An 18500-nucleotide genomic window follows, 5' to 3' on the forward strand; every position below is an offset into this window, starting at 1 on the left:
CATAGAGCAATTTAGGTTGGAAAAGACCTTTAGGATTATCAGACATTTATGCTGGATTCACTCTGCCCTCTTGTGGGTTTCTACAGCACTGTGACACATTTGTCACCTGGATGATAAGAATTTCACTCCTTTTAAAACATCCCATGGACCTTTTCTGTACAAAGTGTCCTTGACCTCTCATTCCATTTTGCCTCTATTTTCCAAGGTATTAAGCATTGGATTGTTGGAAAGCATGTTGTGACTGTATGAAGTCAGAGAGAATTCTTTAGGAATTTGTAGTAGGAAAGCATGATGTCCTCAGATATTTGTGTGCCACTGTAAGTAGAAGTCAATGGAAGCTGTGCAAGGGGAGAGAGAATTTTTCATCCCTTGATAATTATAGTGAGGAAACAAACCCATGTATCAGTTCATGCTCATAATCTAGGTGAAAAGAAAAAGAAAAGAAAAAAAACTATCAGTTCTGTTTGTAGTTCTGAAGAATTCTACCTGCTGACTCTGTATCTAAACGTATTTTTAATTGCCTGTGAAATATCTTGATTTTTCCAGCAATTAACGAGGTAGTTCTCTTAGTTCAGTTTAGACCCAGATGCAGACAGACCCATTAATACGTGCTTAATGTGCTCAGCTTCTTTTATTTTACATTGTCCATTTATTGTACTCCAATCAAGGCATTAAAATAGGAAGGAATTCTTACAAGACATTTAGTGATATGACTGACAAGCAGACTTCTGTGATGTAAAATTTGGATTGAGGTGGTTTAACTGAGTTAATGAAATCGTCATTCAAAATGATTCTGACATGCCCTTTATCTTTTTTTCCTTCTTGTTGAAGACATGACGATGGATGAAGTCCGAGAGTTTGAACGAGCAACTCAGGAAGCTACCAACAAGAAAATTGGCATTTTCCCACCCGAAATATCTATCTCTAACATTTCCATGCCTTCTTCAACCCGCAGTGCTCCATCTAGTGCTCCATCAACTCCTCTCTCTACAGATGCTCCTGACTTCCTAACAGTACCCAAAGACCGGCCTCGGAAGAAGTCTGCACCAGAAACCCTCACTCTTCCAGATCCAGAGAAAAAGAAAAATTAAATTAACCCAGCATGATTCCTCCAGATAAGCCATGGCTACCACAGCAAGAGTAACATATTGTAGTCTCTAGGAAGATCATGGTGGTTGGTTGGTTGTTGATGTTTGGATATTTTTGCTTAAAATAATTTTACTGTTGTGGAAAGACTGTTTCTTTCCTCAGACTTGATCCTCGTAATCTTCAGAGAAGTGCATGCAAGAGAACATAGTTTGTATATCTAAAGTAGTGTTCCAAGCCATATGGTACATCTTACTGACATACAATGAAGTCATCTGAGGGGAACTCTGTAAAAGAAAATCTTTCTGTAGCAGTATCTCTATGTACAAATCCACATCTAGGTCATAGCATTTATATTTAGGAATAGGTATTTAGTAAAGCTGCCAAGGACTTCTGAGGCAAATCTGTGCCAACCAGAATGCAGGGTTAATAGGAAAAAAGCTCCCTTTTTCTTCTTTTTTTAACTGATTTTAAAATCCTTCCTGTTCTCAGGCTTCCCGTGTGTATTCATAAACCTTTGACCTGCAACTCATTGTACTTGAACACCAATAACAATCACTCAGAATCATATCGTGCTTAATATGACTCAGGATTTGGGGCGTAGCTAACAAAAATGAAACTTTTCAAACCTAAAATATCACTGTATGAAGCCCCAATTGTAATTAATTATACTGACTTTGAGGCCATTTAAGTATTTCTATCTTGCACAGAATTTGTAAAAGAAACCACCTATTTCTTGTAGATAATGTATTTTAATAGCTCTCCCCTGTCCTTTTGTGATAAAACTTAAGTTCATATTGGTGTTCGTCAATGGTGTTCTATGTACAAGATTGGGGGGAAAAAGCAGCTAAATTGAGCCAGTTGAGAAGGAAAACCAATGAATTCTGTCTTGTCCACTCTGGAAGAAGAGTGGTAGTTACCCTGTAAGACCTTGAATGTAAAGGAAAGAAAATATGAGACTCTTTTTTCTTTCCTGCCTCTCATCTTTCCTGAACAGCACAATCTCTACTGTCAGAAGGCTGGCTCTAGGCTTTACCAGTGTCTCTAGGGAAAGGGTGAAAAAAATCAGTCACTTGAAAAAGCAAATTAATCTTGGGGCTTCTCAGTCCCACATAGGGTGGCATTAAGGAAACAGCAGTGCTCCTCCTGGTCTGCACGTGAAATCACTCTTCAATCTCAGGAATTAAAATACAGAAAGGATGCTTCCCAGCATGGAAGTGTAGATTGTAGGGGGAGAGAAATTAATTTCAGAAGTGTTCTCTTCCTTCATTTTTTATCAAAAAGTAAACTCAGTGAGAAACCTTCCTTCTGGCCCCCCATTTGGGGTACTTTGTTCTCTTTCAGACTAATTGCTATTTAATTAATGTTGTCAGTATCTATCTCAATTGGTAGCTGTAGTAGGCATTAAATAAGCTGGTGTTCTATTCCCAGTGAATGATAGCTGTTACCTGAATCATAGATCAAAGTGAGTAGTATTTTGTACCACTGGTGGTGATGTACATGGATGCAAACAAGTCCTCCAGAGCTGAACTATCACTGAATATTGAACAATCAGTTTGGGGATGGCCTTTTACCTCTACAGGAAGTTTGTGCCATCTTCTCTGCACAACGCTATGATTTGACTGGCTTAAATGCACTGAACTTCTCAATGGCTGTAGATCCAATAGAAGTTATGTTGAATGTGTGGTATTTTTAGAATAGTTGTAGAGCAGGGAAGGTGATTCTGCTGTCAACCTGCACTGAAAACAAGTGTATATTTGTTTGATAGTTTAAACCCTGTACCTAGCAAAATCTAGAAGCTCATTGTAGGTTAGCTATGATCTGACTTCATGTATTTTCCCACTTACTGTCCATGTTTTACGTTGTTTCCCAGAGGTTGTAATTCTGTGTAGTTAGTAAACTAGCAGGTGATGATTTTTTGTTCGAAAAATGCTACTGTTATGCTGCAAACAAAACTCTCCTTCGTTAGTAAATGATTTCATCTTAAAATTGTGAAAAATAATAATGACTATAACTGGTCTAATCTTTTTTTTTTTTTTTTTTTAATTTAGTAGTATGATTGAAACATTGGCTGACAAGGGAAACTCTTGAAAAGATAAAGCATTGATTATTGGTTTTGATTTCCTAAATTTAACATATTGAAACAGCTTAGGTCACCTCTGCCTATTGATAGTCTTATTTTTTAAAGAATTTGTTGTTTGCCCAAGAAGAAATTGCCCAGCTCTAGTCATTATTTCCTTGTGCTTATGTGTTACTGTTTCTATATCAGTTTTGGTATCTGGGTTTGATGCAGATTATTAGACCAAAGCAGTCATATCTTTGCTTGTATTTAACTGATTCGTTCCAATGCCATGTGGATATGTAGATTATCGTATCATGTAGGATTTGGAGATGAGACATGTACTACTAACTACTAACATGCCTGAATAGGACACAACTTACTAGCTGCATGACAAATACTGTAGGAGAAAGATGCTGATCATGTTATGGACAAAATGCCAGACTGCTTAGTGCTGTGCCTCCGCCTGCATGTGCTGCTGCCAGAGCTCCAGCACCACGCAGAACTGCTCTAGAGGAGTGCCAGATTTATTGACCAAACAGCCTGAATTCACTGCTGGCCAGAATGAGGTTCATGATTATCCACATTACCTCCTTTTTGCTCTCTAATGAAGGCAAATAAAAAGATGTAGAGAGTCTCATTGCTTTGGGTAAGAAATATCCCAGGCTTTCCATTGCCTGTGCTTGTAACCTCTGCTGTGTTCTGCTTTGTTTTCCCCATCAGCCAGCAATTAGCCAGTTTGCCCAGAAGAATTTTAAATATCATCTCTTTTCCTGTGTGTGGTTGTTGTTGTTTTTTTACATTTTTATTAGGATAACGTTTTCCCAGCAAATATTCCCAGCAAACACAAAATCACAAAAAAAATTAAATGGAAAGGAAGGTCAGAATATTTCAGTAACATCTTGAGGCAGAGGTTGTTTCCATTACTGATTTTATCGCAGTGCTTTCTCTTGTACTTTCAAACTTTTTAATGAAGAGAAAAAAGGTATTTTGCAGGTGTTACCGCTTCTTTTGCAACAGGAAATCGCGTGGTTAGTGAATGTGTTCTTAAGAGTATGTTGGCACCCAGCAAAGTTGAAGAGGCACAGTAGCTGTGTTCCTATTCTCTGAAGAATTACATGATACAGCTCTGCTAGGACAGGAAGTTTTCAGTAAGGACAATACAGTCCGGAGAAAATAATGTGATTGTTTGGGTTTCTATCAAAGCCTTCTCCCAGCTTTGCTCATATTTCATCGAGAGCAATTAAAACAACAGTTCGTGGTGGTCTTTAGAACAGTAGGTCTCCTAATAAGTTCAAAAAGGAGGTACCTGTAAAGACGATGAGGAGCAGCATATTCCTGAAACATGCTGAATGGGATTTCTTATGAATGTAGTTGTAAATGACTGGATAAATCCTGTGGAAAGAAACTATTTGACCTTATTCTTTGGCTTTTTTGATTATTCTGGAAGGTGATTTTGTCACATCTAGTAGCCAATTTGCATTAATTGCTGCTGTAGAGAATTTGAAACAGAAATGTTTGTTCCTTGACTTTTATTTTGTAACAAGACTGCTGAATTTGTTAAAACTGCTTTGAAGCTTGCTGCACTGTAACTTCAGAACAATGTGTGAAATATGCCAAACGAGTGTGCTTTTTAAGAGTTAGTGAGCAAAGTAAGAGAGAATTCATGATCTTATTGATAGGAGCTTTTCTGTTTCCATTGTTTGGACATTGTTTATATGTGCAAGTTAAAATTGCTAAGTAAGTCTAACAATGTTTTGCTTTAAAAATGAACAGCATGATCATTGAATTACAATCTCCTGTAGTCTTATGGTGTCACTTTAAGAAGTTCCATTGTTTTATTTCGTTTCTGTGGTAATTCCCTGTGACTCTGAATGTCTGGTAATTCATTTCTTTTATTTAGAACTATGATAGCTACATTAGGCAATACATTACTACCATCAGAGAAGGACCAAGTCTCGAATTGCTCTGCATGTTAAATAATGCAAGGCTAAGCAGGAGAATTTGATTGTCATATTTTTCATCCATTTCACTTAGTTTCTGACTTTTCCAAGTTATTTATTATTTTTAATATTGTATTTTTCCTCGTGTTTTGTTGTAAATAAACTGCCAACAACTATTCTTTACAAGTGTGGCTGTTGTCTTTTACACAATATTCTCTGGCAAAGAACATGGATATTTCTACCACCAGCTTTACAAGTCAGTTCCTCAAAGTAAATAGCACAACGAATTGGCATCGTAAGGGAAATTTAAACCACTTTCCTGCATCTCCTAGATTTTGTTGCTCCTCCACTTTCAGGGTGAATGTCCTGTCAGTCTCATCTTAGCCCATTCATTTGTAAAAGGCCACTTGGTTGATAAGCTTTCATTAGGGAGTAATTTCTAATTCTCATTGGTGCATTTTACAGTGCTGTGGTGAATACAGGGAAAGAGAACAGGAAGCCTTTCAAAAGACAGAAGTCCTCTATCACTTACCTTCAAGCCATTTCCTTTGTCGACATAAATTTCATGTGTAAAATTATTCTTTAAGTTTTCAACTAAAGGCTTCCTCAATACACATCAAGTTTTCTCTGCCCCAAGGGAAGTGACTTATTTGCTTATTCATATAGAAATGTTTCACAATACTGTAGAAGTGGAAATAAGGAAAATCTGTGTAAAAACATGTAAGGTAGAAATCACAGAGTGTACCTTTCAACCTATCAGGTTGCCACAGCTGCTTTGGGAGTCACCACTGCATGCAGCAGAGGGTGCCACAAGGAGCTGGCATCCTGGGAGCTCCCACCAGCCCCACACTACAGCTGGGAAACCACGAGTGCCATGTCCCAGCCAAGGAGTGCCTGAAGCAGTTCTCTGACTCCCATGACCAGCTGAAGAAATGCAGCCACAGGAATGCAGTAATGATGTCAGTAATGACCCATAAAGCCAGAAGGAAATAAACACACCTGGCATGGAAACACGGCTGTCATGCACAGGTGCAGCAGTGGATGGGATGGAAACATCCGGGTACAATCTAACACTGAATGGTTTGGTAACAGCAGGCTGGGGCCGTGCCTGCACACAGCTTTGGTTCTGGCTCTATTTTTGTCCCCTAAGTGTGCTTGTGACCATTCTCCACTAGACAAGGCAGAGCTGGCCTCCATGGCAGAGGTCTGTCTGCAGCACAGCCTCAAAAAGCGGTGCTCACAGCACGTGGCCTCTGACAGCAGGCAGCAGCTGGGACCTGCGCTGGGTGTTGGTTGTCTTGCCTTTTTTTGGTTGGGTTTTACATGTTGGGTTTGTGTTGCTAGGGCTTTCACAATTTGCACACAAACAAAAAAAGTTTAATGCACACATATACATCAGAGATCAGCCAAAACCTGGAGCTGATCCTTGCTCAGGTTGTGTTAGTTTGTACTCCTCAGAAGGAATGCATTCATTACAAAACTTCTATAATGCGACATTTCCTACAGCAGAAGTACCTTTAATTAAACCAGCAGCACTTCTGGATGCAGAACCATGGAAGCCTTTTGTTGAACACCTATGTACATCTCTGCAGCACCACGAAGCCCTCACACATCACACTGGGATGTTTGGGATTAATATCACACATGAAATACATTGGAAACAGCCGAATAAATAAAATCCTAAATGTTCTTAATTGTCCACTTTGAAATGGCATAGTGAAAATTATCAGCTCTTCTTTTTTTTTTATAATACTTAAAACCCGCAGCGTTGTTTCCATTCATACTGAACGCCGCCTCGCCCGCAGCTCCGCGGTAGCGGCACAGCTCCGTTCCCAACTCCGCAGAGCGGAACTTCCCGAGCGGCCTCGTCCATTTCCGCCGCCGTCTCACCGGGGGGCGCTGCCGCCTCGCCCAGCCGGCGTAGCGCGCAGGCGCGGTGTGGCGCCGCTGCTGGTCTCGCGAGAACCGAGCGCTCGCTAAGATGGCGGCCCTGTGCGAGGCCTTCACGCTGTGCGGTTTGGGGCCCACCGGCGGCGTCGGCCTCGGTAGCGGCCTTCTGGCACTGGAGCCGGGTGCTGATCCCGACCACGTCCTGCTCACCGACCGCGGCAGGACGGCAACGCTTTTTAAGGTAACGGCCCAGCCCCGGCCGCTCGGGCAGGCCCGTGTCGGAGTACCCGCGCAGCGCCTCGCGGGGAAGCTCCGGGGCTGCCGCGGGCGGAACGTGGTGGGAGCGGCGTAGGGCAGCGACCCCGCTTCGGGCCGTGCTGCTGGGGAGCGGCCGCTGTCCCTCCCCACTCACCTGTGCTTCCCCCCCCGCCTTCTCTGCGTCCGTAGTAGCGGCCTTAGGCGATCCCCGGAGTGGTTCCCGTGCTGTTTCTTTTCCTCTCCGTTCCCGTGTCACGCAATACTCACAGCCAGGGGTGTCACGTCTCCGTGTCGCGTACGGGTGACGGCAGTTGTGCCCAGTTGTCAGTTTGGTGTCAGCTGCCTTCCTGTTGGGTGGAGAACAGAGATTTAAGTGTGCTCGCAATACTTGACCTGTGGGTTGTAGTTGCTTCTTTTAACCTATGCATCTGTTGCAGTGACCATTAAATGAAACTTTCTGAAAACGTCTGTCTCTATGTATTTGGTCAATGGGGCTGGAGGCTGTGTCTTAATGAACCCGCGGTGTCATTTCCTGTCATGTATTTAGTGCCATTTCCTCATGTAGGAAAAAAAAAAAAAAAAGCTTTTGATTAATGCAGAGCTCCACTGTACTCTGAAATGCTAGCATTGCAGTTAAGAATGCTAACGCAGAACTTATGAGTCCTGTTAGGGTGGAACTTTCCTTATTTTTATGTTCTCATTCGATCATGAGAGCAATCCCCAGCATGTACTGTTGCATATTAATTACATGACTTTATCCTGATTTTTCTAGGTCTCAGATCAGAAGCCACTGGGCTGTTGGTCAGTTAAACATGGGCAGATTATCACGTGTCCAGTTGTATGCAACTTTGAGACTCATGAATATATAGCTGTTCATGATAACAAGGTGAGATTCTTTTCTTAAGGGGAAAAATGATGTCGTGAGTCATCTGGGTGAATATAGGCAAGGAAGAGATCGGGAGTGCTGGATTCTTAGCTACTGGGAATGTGTGGAGTTCTCAAAACTTCATGACAAGCTTTCAAAGCTGGTAACGGTGCTTTAATGCAGTTGTACCTCAGGTCATCTCTGCTCTTAGAGTGGGTAGGGCTGTGCAGTTCCAGGGCTGCACAGTGCGTTTGTTAGTGACATGAAAACTATCTATGCTGAGCATCAGCTACACAGTGGCCTTTTAAAAACTGAAGCATTCTCAGTGAAGAATGCCTCATGCACACGTTCACTAAGAATAAGCTTTTCTTGTTGTAGACTGGTAGAAATTTAGAGCTGCACGGTTATTATGTAGAAATGGTTCAGAACTGCATTCTTAACTATCTACTCTTGTCTTATGGTCAAACATTTCCTGGTTGTGTACTTATAGCAATGTTTGCTCAGCACATACTGATCACTTGTTAATGAAATATTCTTTTTGACCTTGAAATGTTCCCTTCCAGATCAGACCATCTGTATCTTAATCTGCCTCCATTGCTTTGATCAACTTTCATTTAGAGTTTTGCTGTCTCTTTTTTCTTAGCTGCATTCTTACCTATCCCTTCTTTCAAGATCAAAATGTTAAGCTTTATTTGTATTTTTGTGGTTCCCATTTCAGCTTCTTCCCATGCAAACTTCCTAAGTCTGTTTTCAGTACGGCTGCTTGAATACTTAACTGTATGTTTTCCTCCATTTTTCAGTAGGATGCAATCGCTGTTATTTTATATGATAAGAAGTCAATGTGCTGCTGGTTTGCTGCTTAAAAAATGATGTTTCTCTTTAAGGTTTTACGAATATGGAAGGATAAAGACGTTAACTTGGACAAAGTATTTAAAGCAACAGTAAGTTTCTTACATATGTTCACTTTTAACACTTTGAATCTCACGGGGTTGAAGAGATGCTGACTTTTATAATACTGATAGCATTACAGTTCAGCTGACAGTTGTCTTGATTTGTGGTTTGTGATATTACAGAGCATTGCAAGGAATCCACTTCAGTTGATAGGCTTAATCATCAAAGCACCACACAAAGTGATGGCTGTCCAACATTTGAAAGGACTTTTATTATTGTGGATTGTGCTGAAGGACAATTATTTTCTGTTCTGCTGGTGGACATGATAAACAGCACTTTGTGTAATGGTGTATAGCAGTTGTTTGAGCTCCTTTACCTCAATTACACTTTTTTTCTGATGTCGTTTATAAACTTCATGCTCATTAGGATGCTTTCCTGGCTTTCTGTTGGGTAGTGATTTGCATTACTAGTTGCATTTCAGAAAATAAGCATTTTTTTGGTATCTTGCAGGTTCATCATCCTTATTTTTACTCATTTAGTGAGATAACTTTTTAAAAAATGTTGTGCAAAACACTTGGCTTTCAAGGTAATGCACTGATGAACATAGAACTTATACAATTTCCTTTTCTTTTTAGCTTTCAGCTGAGGTGTACAGAGTACATTCACTGCCCCATGCGGAGCCATTGGTGTTATTCAGAGGAGGGGGTGTTCGAACTTTAGATGTTCTTTTGGAAGCTCCACAACAAGAAATTGAAGATGTTATCTCAGATGAAGTTATCAAGTAAGTGATACAAAGTTATGAATCCTGACCCTTGATCAGAGGAACTCATGTTGTTGCACCCTTCTTTGTGGGGAAGAGAGAGGAAATCTTAAGATTAACATCCCAAGATCAAGATCTTGGGGCTGATTTGTTGATAATTATTATTTTATTTTTTTTAATGCATTGACTTTTAAAACCTTAGACTTTTAGTACAGGTATAAAAGTAAGAGGCTGCCTGAATAATTATGATATGATTTTTAAATATAGCCCCAGAATTTAGAAAATGTTTGTACATCTTTCTGTTTTCAGGTGGAGTGAAGCATTTCTGGAAGGTCAACAACCTGTCTTAATTTTTGTCACAGAGAAAGTGAGTTTAACAAATGTTTAGCTTTTACAACTGCAAATCTAAATCCTTCTACTAAAATCCATCACTTGTTTAACTGGATTCTAAGAGCGTTTAGTGAAATAATTATTCTGTGTGTATGTTGTCTGTGGCACAACACTTACACTGTTTTCAGGGCTGGATAGCCTGGCTCTTAAAAGTTCAGAACAGCTGAGATTAAATATAATGTACAATTGATTGACTTCATTTCTCTCTTCATGCAGATGTTACTTCCTGTGAATCTATTTGTTGCATCAAATTAAAATTTTCATTATATAGTTGTCTTCAGCTGTACGTTCTATAGTAAACACAAATTCCTAATCTTGTTTAGCATTCCAAATAATTCAGTAGAAATATCTGAACTTGTTAGCTCTTCCTTCTGTCAGTTAAAGACAATCTTTTTCCTCTTTGTTTTAGGATGGAGATTTTTTTGTCTACGTGCAGAAACTTAAGATGAGGAGTCTACACAAATATAAGCTTGAACAACAGGAATTATCTAATCCACTTTGTTTCACAGCATATATAAAAAAGCAGATTATCACACTTCTGTGTTTATGTGAGTTGAATTTTCTAATGTTTTTTTAATATTAAAACCGTAAGTTACATAGAAGGACATAAAATACTGATGTTTGTGAATTACTGTTTAATATTTTTGCTCTTCTCTGTTGAATGTTTTATAACAGCAAATGATAGACTACACAGTTAAATTTTCCTGATATTTTAATGGTTGAAAAGGCTTACTGTTCTTCAACCTTGTAACTTGTACTTTGAAAACCTCCAGAAAGCTGTGCTTTTATTCTGCTTTGCATGATAATGTGCCCTTCAAGTATCCTATTTTACTTCTTTTCTCAGTGCTCATCTTGCCATGTTGTATCGAATAATTTTTTTAATGTCAGACATAAAGACATCATTTGTTTGTTTTGACAGACTCCAGTGACTCTATATATAAAGTTCTGATACCTCTACAGCAAAATAGTGAAGAGGAAGAGCAAACTCTGTCCAAATCACTACTACTAAACCTTTCAATATCTGGAAGTGTTCTAAAAGGAACTTCTTTTGTTGTTCTTGATAAAGACCATGTTGCAGTACTAGGAAGTCTAGCAGCATCTGGTGAAGAATCCAAAGGTAACTGGAAAAATCAGATGAAGGTGTCTTAAATTCTACAACATCCTTAAAGCAGAGGTGTTTTGTGTCTTGCTTTTTGTTCTTGATTGTTTTTGTTTAACAGAGCAGATGAATAAAGAGCACTGCTGTTTCTTCTTCAGTGAATATTATAAATACTGCATATTAAATGAAATGGTTGGCTCTTAAAAGTGTTGTATGCAGGGAAATGGACCTCACGTACTATAATAAAATGGTATCTTAAAGAAGTGAAATACTGCTTTCATGACTAACTTCTGAGATGTGGGATCACTGAACGTTAAGCCACTGAACAGCATTTTATGACTGAAAGTTACAGAGATTTTGGCTGATCTCATTGCAGCTTTTTCTTCAGTGCTCTTCGAAGAGAGCTGATTTTCAGACTTGTTTGTTGAAAGACCTAACCAAAAAGATACATTGCGTAGTGCTGAGTACATTATTAAGCGAAGTTATTTTGAAACAGTTACTTGTATGTCCTGAAGTGTTTCGAACTGAAAGTCACAAAAGAAAACGTAGCATTTTTGTTGCTTTGGGGTTTGTCACATTTATCTCTTTATTTTTCCTAGAGTGCCTAACAATATGGAATACAAAATTTCAAACATTACAAGCTTCAAAGGAACTACCCCTGGGAACCAGTGGACAAGTGAGTTCAGTCTTCACTTTGTGGTTCATAAACCTTCATCTATTGCATATGGCACAATAGAAAAGAGACAAGCAAACTGCAGTTATGGTTCTGTCTGGAAGAGCAGTAAATGTCAACTTCTGAAACAAAACTAATACTGGCCAGCTGATGACCTATTTTTGTCATAATCTCTAAACAGGAGCATGGTAGCCCTTAGCAAAATCCGTAGTAATTCAGAACTTCTGTTTTTTGTTAGCCTTGTTTGGTGAGAATGAAATCCTCAGTTGGTATTTATTACATTCTGAAAGCTTGCAAGTGACCACGGCTCAGAGTATTCAGCTGTCAGTAATAAGTGAACTGGAACCTAATTAATAAATGCACCAGTTAAATAGAACAGCTGACTCATTTTTGACATAAAATTGTACAGGAAGGGATTTTAAAAATAATAATAAAAAAAATCAAGTGGATTTAGTGCCTCAAAGCAGTCACTTTAGTTTAAGGCATCCTTGGAAAATATTCAACAATGCAATCATTTCCATAGATAGAATCAACAGTCAATGAAGGTCTGCTAATGTGTTTAAAAACTACCAAAAATAACTGCTAAAATCATCTGATTGCTGATTTCCTGTTGAATTTTGTAGTTGGAAATTAAAGATTAGCATGTGCAGAAATGTCTCTGCTTCACTCATTAATGATGTGTTTAATATTTTGCAGTTGTGGTGTTATGGGGAAAAATTTTTCTTCACTCATGGAAAAGTGCTAACAGTAGTTATATACAAGTGTGAAACTTCATCCTTGGCAGCTGCTGTGGGAAAGCTGAAGGACAGTCAAACCTCTGGTAAGAAGTTTTCTGATTACAGTGAGATCTAGCAGGAAAACTTCTGAAATTGCGTAGAAATTGTTTTAATATTGTTGTATAAAATAAGTTAAGCCTGAACTGCTTGAAGTAAGTTAGTGTATCAGCTGTTAGATGTTAGTGCTCTTACTGAGAACATCAGAGAATTTGAAGCATACAAATGTTTGAACTTATGGTGGCTTCATTGAAGTGTCATTCAAATGCTGCAATTATTGAAAACACTGAGATGCTGGTATAACCACTGAAACAATTAAAGCACAGTCTTTTATATTGTGTTTTTAGAGCACTTATTACTAAATGAGGCAGTACCAAACCTAAGTTTAAAGAAAGTACCTAAGGTTAAAGAAAATACAAGTGAGAAGTACTGCTTAGCACTGTACTGGGAAAATGGCAGATGATGTTTGCAATAAGTTGTGGAATAACTTTTCTCCTCCTACCAAAGACTAAAAAGGGAAAATATGCAAAATGTCTCAAAATTACTTACTGATGAAAGAAAACATGGAAGTTTCTTTGCAAAAAACGTATTACACTTCAGAAAGTGCATGTTAGTATCAGAAGTTCTTAATAAGTGGCATTGTTAACTTCACATAGCCTTATTTTTGTCTTCACAGATCTTTGTTCATTTCTAAACTGGAATACTCTCCAAGATGAAGAGCTCCTGGTTTCCTGTCAGTCACAGCAGTCTGCAGCTCTAAAGTCTGAATCCACAATGACAGTAAGTTAACACAGCGAATGTGTGTGAGCTCTTTTGTTTTGTGTTTGTCTCTTCCCAATGCTGCTACTTTTAAATGCAATTTGTAGCAAACAGCACACAATGTTCCTAGTTATCTTGCTTGAAATCCTTGAATTGCCTTTTTGGAGCTGAATAATAACTTGTTTTTCTTTATTGTAGTTAAGATCAAAAAAGAGCACAGTTGAGAACATACAGCCAGGTGCCTCCACAATTGGGCAGCTCTTACTAAGTATAAAAGTAAGTACACCAAGTAGCCTTAATTAATTTTCAGTCACCTCCTAAGCTGTTATCTTCTCACATTTCCTCTTGTATAGATCAAGCTGAAGAAGCTGCCTTAAACAGGTTTGTTGGAGGATTCTGTTATTACTGTGTAAAAATAGTGTTTGGGCTTATGAAGTTTTGTCATAGGAAGATGTAATATAACTGTTCAATATGGGGTTTATAACAGCTGTCTGACTTCTGAGAACTTGCACAAATGCATTTTCATGCAGTAAATAAGGTGAGAAGATGTTTCACCTGATTTTTTTTTTTAATCTTTTAACTATTTTTTTTTTGTCTGTTTTTCACTTTGATGATATTTTGGATCTAGTAAGTCACAATGCTAGGAAAAAGGTGCTATAAGTTGCTATTTGTAGATTATTTGTCACGTAACTATGCATCTTTATTGTTTTCAGAAGATAACATTTAACTCATTTCCAAAACAAGTCAGAGAATGTACTTGCCTACCCATCTGGTCACTTAGTTCAATATATTATTTGATGAGTGAGCATTGAAGCGAGTCCCAGGATACCATAGAACAGTTTGTGTTGGGTAGGACCTCAAAGACCACCTAATTCCAACCTCCTGCCCTGGGCAGAGGCACTCCACACTTGATGAGGTTGCTCAGTGTTGCATCCAACCCGATCTTGAAAATAAACATCATGGTGATACAAAAGATATGGTAACTGTATCTGTATTCTGATATAGTTCCTTTTGAAATCTTGTTGCAAGCGTTGTAATACTTTGATCTACTGCCTTCCTCTGTGTACAGTCCTCAAACCTATGCCTTGTACAGCTGAACTGAATGGTATTTTTCATTTTCAGGATGCTTCCACAGCTGCAGTTGAAGATGAATTGAGGCAATTGTTGTCAAAAGTACAGAGACCAGATTTTCAGGCCGCCATTGGATGTGTAATAAGTGCTCTAATAAACAGGTGTAAAACAGACCCAGCGTTCTACCCTCGAAACTTCCTGATACAGATGATCCAGAAACGAGAGTTATCTTACAGGTGATAATTCTGAATTTTTTTCTTTTTTTTGTTTAAAATTGTAAGCCAAAGTTTTTAGAAAATAGAAATTCAGTTCTTCATTTAAAAAAAAAAAAAAATCCTTGATTTATCAGGTGCTTATATTTGGTTTCCTTTGAAGTCTATTGCTTGTTTTCTGATGAAGCTGACAATTCTCAGATGGATTTTTGTGTAAAACAAGATTAATCCTTCTACATTCTTTGTTAATGGAGCTTTCAGTGAGTGTGAACTCTGCAGCCTATTCTTTTCATATTCTAACAGTTTGTGTCCAGACTTAATGGCTGTTGCTTTAGAGAAAAAAGATGTACATCTCTTACAAATCTGCTTACAACGGTTTCCAGATATTCCTGAAGAAATTACTTACGCTTGCTTGAAAGTATTTTTGAGGTAAGTTGGAATCAGTCTTTTTACATTTTTTTTGTTTAGTTACTTATTTATTCTTCACCAAACCAGGACTTTTACTTAAAGTAAGTTTTTAGATGACTAATTAAGTGCATAAAATTATTAATTCTGAGTACAGTCTGTGTTGCAGTCCTTCAGACTGACATGCTTTTTACAAGATGCCCATTGCATGCACGTATTTTAAAACTTGTGTAAGCTGTAATTTAAAGAAAAATGCCTTTTGGTAAACTTGCTGGCTTAAATGGCACATCCTTTTACATACTGGCTGTTTACTGTTTAACACACTTGTTCATCTCCTCCCTTAGAAATATCAAATATTTATTACTGAGCAGTAGGAAAACCATGGCTGGCTTAGAGGTTGAGGTAGTCCCAGCGATGTCAGAATACAGTGACAGTCTTGAACAGAGTATGTGTGTAACCTTTTAAATAAGCCTATGGCAACATCTAGTAATACAGCAATTTACACTGTTGGAACACTTGAGCAAAAACATATGTTGCTCAAGTTAATGGTAAATGCTAGCTGTTTTCTCATGGCCTTGATCCATTCTGAAACTCTCATATTTTGGTGTGTATTTTCATACTCATAAGCTTCATAGAGTCAGTGTGTGTTGTTGTGGGGTTGATGACATTGCTGGGCTTTTTTTGTTTGTTTTTAAGCTAACACTAAAAATACTAAATATGTGTGGAATTTTTCTTCTATAGCATTAGTGATGAGTATCTGGAAAGAACAGACGTGGATCTGGAATCTGTAATCTCTTACATTGACATTGAACCAAACAATAAAGAAGTTAAGACTGAAGTTGTAGAAAATGGTTTCAGTACTGAACTGGAGGAAGATGGTTGTGATGTTACAGGCATGAAGGAAATTCATATGATGGACAGTGTTGAATTCTGCCCTGTTGGACCTCAAAAGGCAGCATTATTGTATCCTCTGTGTGTTTAAATGAAGGGAAGTCTGTGTGGTATTTATGATTTGAATGTCTGTTTAACATTGCTGAAAATGATCTTCTGCTATTGCTGAAAATTTCTCTGTACCAATTTAAATTTACAGAAGTGTAGACTGGAACTTTGTTCGAAGCAATTTAGTCTCAATGCTTTTAATGTTTGTCTATTGAAATGTTAGACAGTTCCTTTCTTGCAGTAAATGGAACTGTGTTCAAGCTGAGTATTATGTTTCAGTTGCTGTATATATTTCATAATAGAAATAAGAGATTCAAAAAGATCTCTCAACCTACAGAAATATTTTAATTAAGGTTGGTTTTAGTTTGTAGTAACTAATATTTTTCCTGCAGTAACATTTCCTCAATAACATTGCACAGAAATGCTGTTCTTCATTCAGCTTACAGTGAAACGTTTCTTTTGCCTCATCTGAAAGGCCTTCCAGCTCAGCAAGCTGTTGTAAGTATTTTGAAGCAAAAAAAAAAAAAAAAAAAAAAGCTGAAATGTCCTCATTATTTGGGGGAAAGAAAAGAAAAAGGTGTTTGTGTGTGTTTGTTATCTATCAGAAACTTGCCACTAGCATATGAAAAGAACATGACTAATAAGATCTAATGCTGTTAAGTGTTCCATGTATTCCAAGTGAACACGTACTATTTCTTATAGTCTGCTCATTTTAGATAAATGTAAGAAAGAAAACTCAATTATGACCAGATCTGCATGAAAAATATTCTAATGGTGTAGTACCTTCTCCTTATTTTAAGTGCTTTTAAACTACTGAGATACTAACTTAGTCAGATGTGTTAGAAACAGAGATTTAGAAAATTGAATTAAAACCAGAACAGACCAAAAAAAAAGCCAACCCGACAGTAAACACCACACATCAGAACTGCACTTCTATTGATTAACACTGACTAATCTCCTCAAGTCTTATTCTGGAGACAAAAAAAAAATGTAGGACTTGTGCTGAAAGTGCACCTGGCACTAACGCTGGAACAGTGCCTGTCACAGAACATCACTTTACACTGAGTATTCCTGAATTTTCAAATTCACAGCTATAGATGAAGGAGGAGAGCCATGATACTTATTTTTAATGCTTTAGTTTCTTAATTAAAGAAAAAAAAAAAGATTATCATTGTGTGTTATTGCCTTGTGCAGGGCAAAACTCCTAGGTCTTAAATGTTTCTTCTTACAAAACATTCAGTCTTTTCTTCTCTCAGCTGTTTCTCAGGTATTTACATTACCTGTATGTGAAATGCAGTGAAAGAATAAATACAACTCTTCCCGGAGTTCTCTCTCCAACTGTAAGTCAGGTAAGCAACTAGTTCTAAAAAGTTGGGCCTCCTTCAGGTTCTCTAAAATCAACTGAGACTTATGTTAATTCTGTAAGGTATTGTTTATTAGTGGACCTTATTGAGTAGCATGATGCTTTCTTTTCTATCTGAAAATAAATATCCGGCATTAAACTATGAAGCCATGTCTTTTTTTTTTATCAGGAGTTAATATTTCAGAGTGTTTTTGAAGCAAAACCCATGTCACTTCTGTTTTGTTTTTGTTCAGATCATGGATTGGATGTGTCTATTACTTGATGCTCACTTCACAGTTATGGTGATGCTACCAGAAGCAAAAAGATTGCTTTCAAGCATGCATAAGTTTGTGAGAGCCCAAGTAAGTTTTGCATAATGATTTCATTGTAGTATTGAGTTAAAATATGGCCAGTAAGATTACTCGGGGCAGGGTTGGAGAAGAACAACACATGTAAATATACAGCATATCAATTAAAATATATTCAGTGCCATAAGCCTATTCCTGAACACTAAATAGTACTTGCTTATCTTCATCATCTTGATCCCTAAAGGTGCTGCATTGGTTTTGTTTGAATGTATTAAACTGTGTAAGACAGCAAATAGCTACATGGTATAAATTGTGTAGGAGAAGATTTAAAATTTGTTTTGTCATAAATGTGTGGTCTTTGTTTTTAGGTACGATTCTACTCTGAACTTAACAAAATCGAAGGAAGTTTGCAAGAACTGCAAAGAATTAAATGCCAGACAGACACTCAGGCATATTCTATTGAAGTGCTGGAACTTATTTGAATATGAAATGAATTGTTAACAAACTTGTTATTGATTCCTTTTATGACAAGGACGTATTAGCACTCCATATTGGGGATGTGAAAAGTTGAGTTTTCTGCACAGGGAGAACGCGGTTACTCAGTAGCTACGTGGGGGGTTGTGTATTAAAAGCTCTTTTTTGACTGGATGACTTTCTTATATTTTCATTGTAATTTTGTTATGCAGTCACAAGAATATCCTAAAATTCTTTCTGATTCTTGGCCAAGAAGTGATATTTGTAAAAAGGTTTCAAGAAATGTTTCATCAAATTAATTGT

At 37.8% G+C, this 18500-nt stretch overlaps 2 protein-coding genes and 1 long non-coding RNA gene across 3 annotated transcripts in view; 2 read left to right on the forward strand and 1 right to left on the reverse strand.

The window, feature by feature from the left end:
- PITPNC1 (phosphatidylinositol transfer protein cytoplasmic 1) overlaps positions 1-5274 on the forward strand; it is a 72794-nt gene extending 67520 nt beyond the window's left edge. The window contains exon 9 of the mRNA XM_019621731.2: positions 832-5274. Within this exon, the coding sequence (XP_019477276.1) occupies positions 832-1091 (260 nt within the window). The 3' untranslated portion in view covers positions 1092-5274. The remainder of the gene's footprint in view (positions 1-831) is intronic.
- The window catches only part of LOC146543084 (uncharacterized), a 41498-nt gene extending 33520 nt beyond the window's left edge, over positions 1-7978 (reverse strand). The window contains exon 1 of the long non-coding RNA XR_014887364.1: positions 7391-7978. This is a non-coding gene — a long non-coding RNA (uncharacterized LOC146543084). The remainder of the gene's footprint in view (positions 1-7390) is intronic.
- On the forward strand, positions 7020-18371 carry NOL11 (nucleolar protein 11). Its single transcript, XM_085239778.1, has 18 exons — positions 7020-7219; positions 8009-8122; positions 8986-9042; positions 9628-9773; positions 10062-10119; positions 10552-10690; positions 11062-11259; positions 11841-11917; positions 12611-12734; positions 13364-13467; positions 13645-13722; positions 14569-14753; positions 15033-15158; positions 15876-16097; positions 16493-16571; positions 17330-17422; positions 17670-17777; positions 18092-18371. Exons 1-18 carry the CDS (start codon positions 7070-7072, stop codon positions 18203-18205), a joined length of 2172 nt encoding a protein of 723 aa, XP_085095904.1. The 5' UTR covers positions 7020-7069; the 3' UTR covers positions 18206-18371.
- The last annotated feature ends 129 nt before the right edge of the window (positions 18372-18500 follow it).

This window comes from Meleagris gallopavo, chromosome 20 (genome assembly GCF_905368555.1).
Source record: "Meleagris gallopavo chromosome 20, MGAL_WU_HG_1.1, whole genome shotgun sequence".
Classification (NCBI taxonomy): domain Eukaryota; kingdom Metazoa; phylum Chordata; class Aves; order Galliformes; family Phasianidae; genus Meleagris; species Meleagris gallopavo.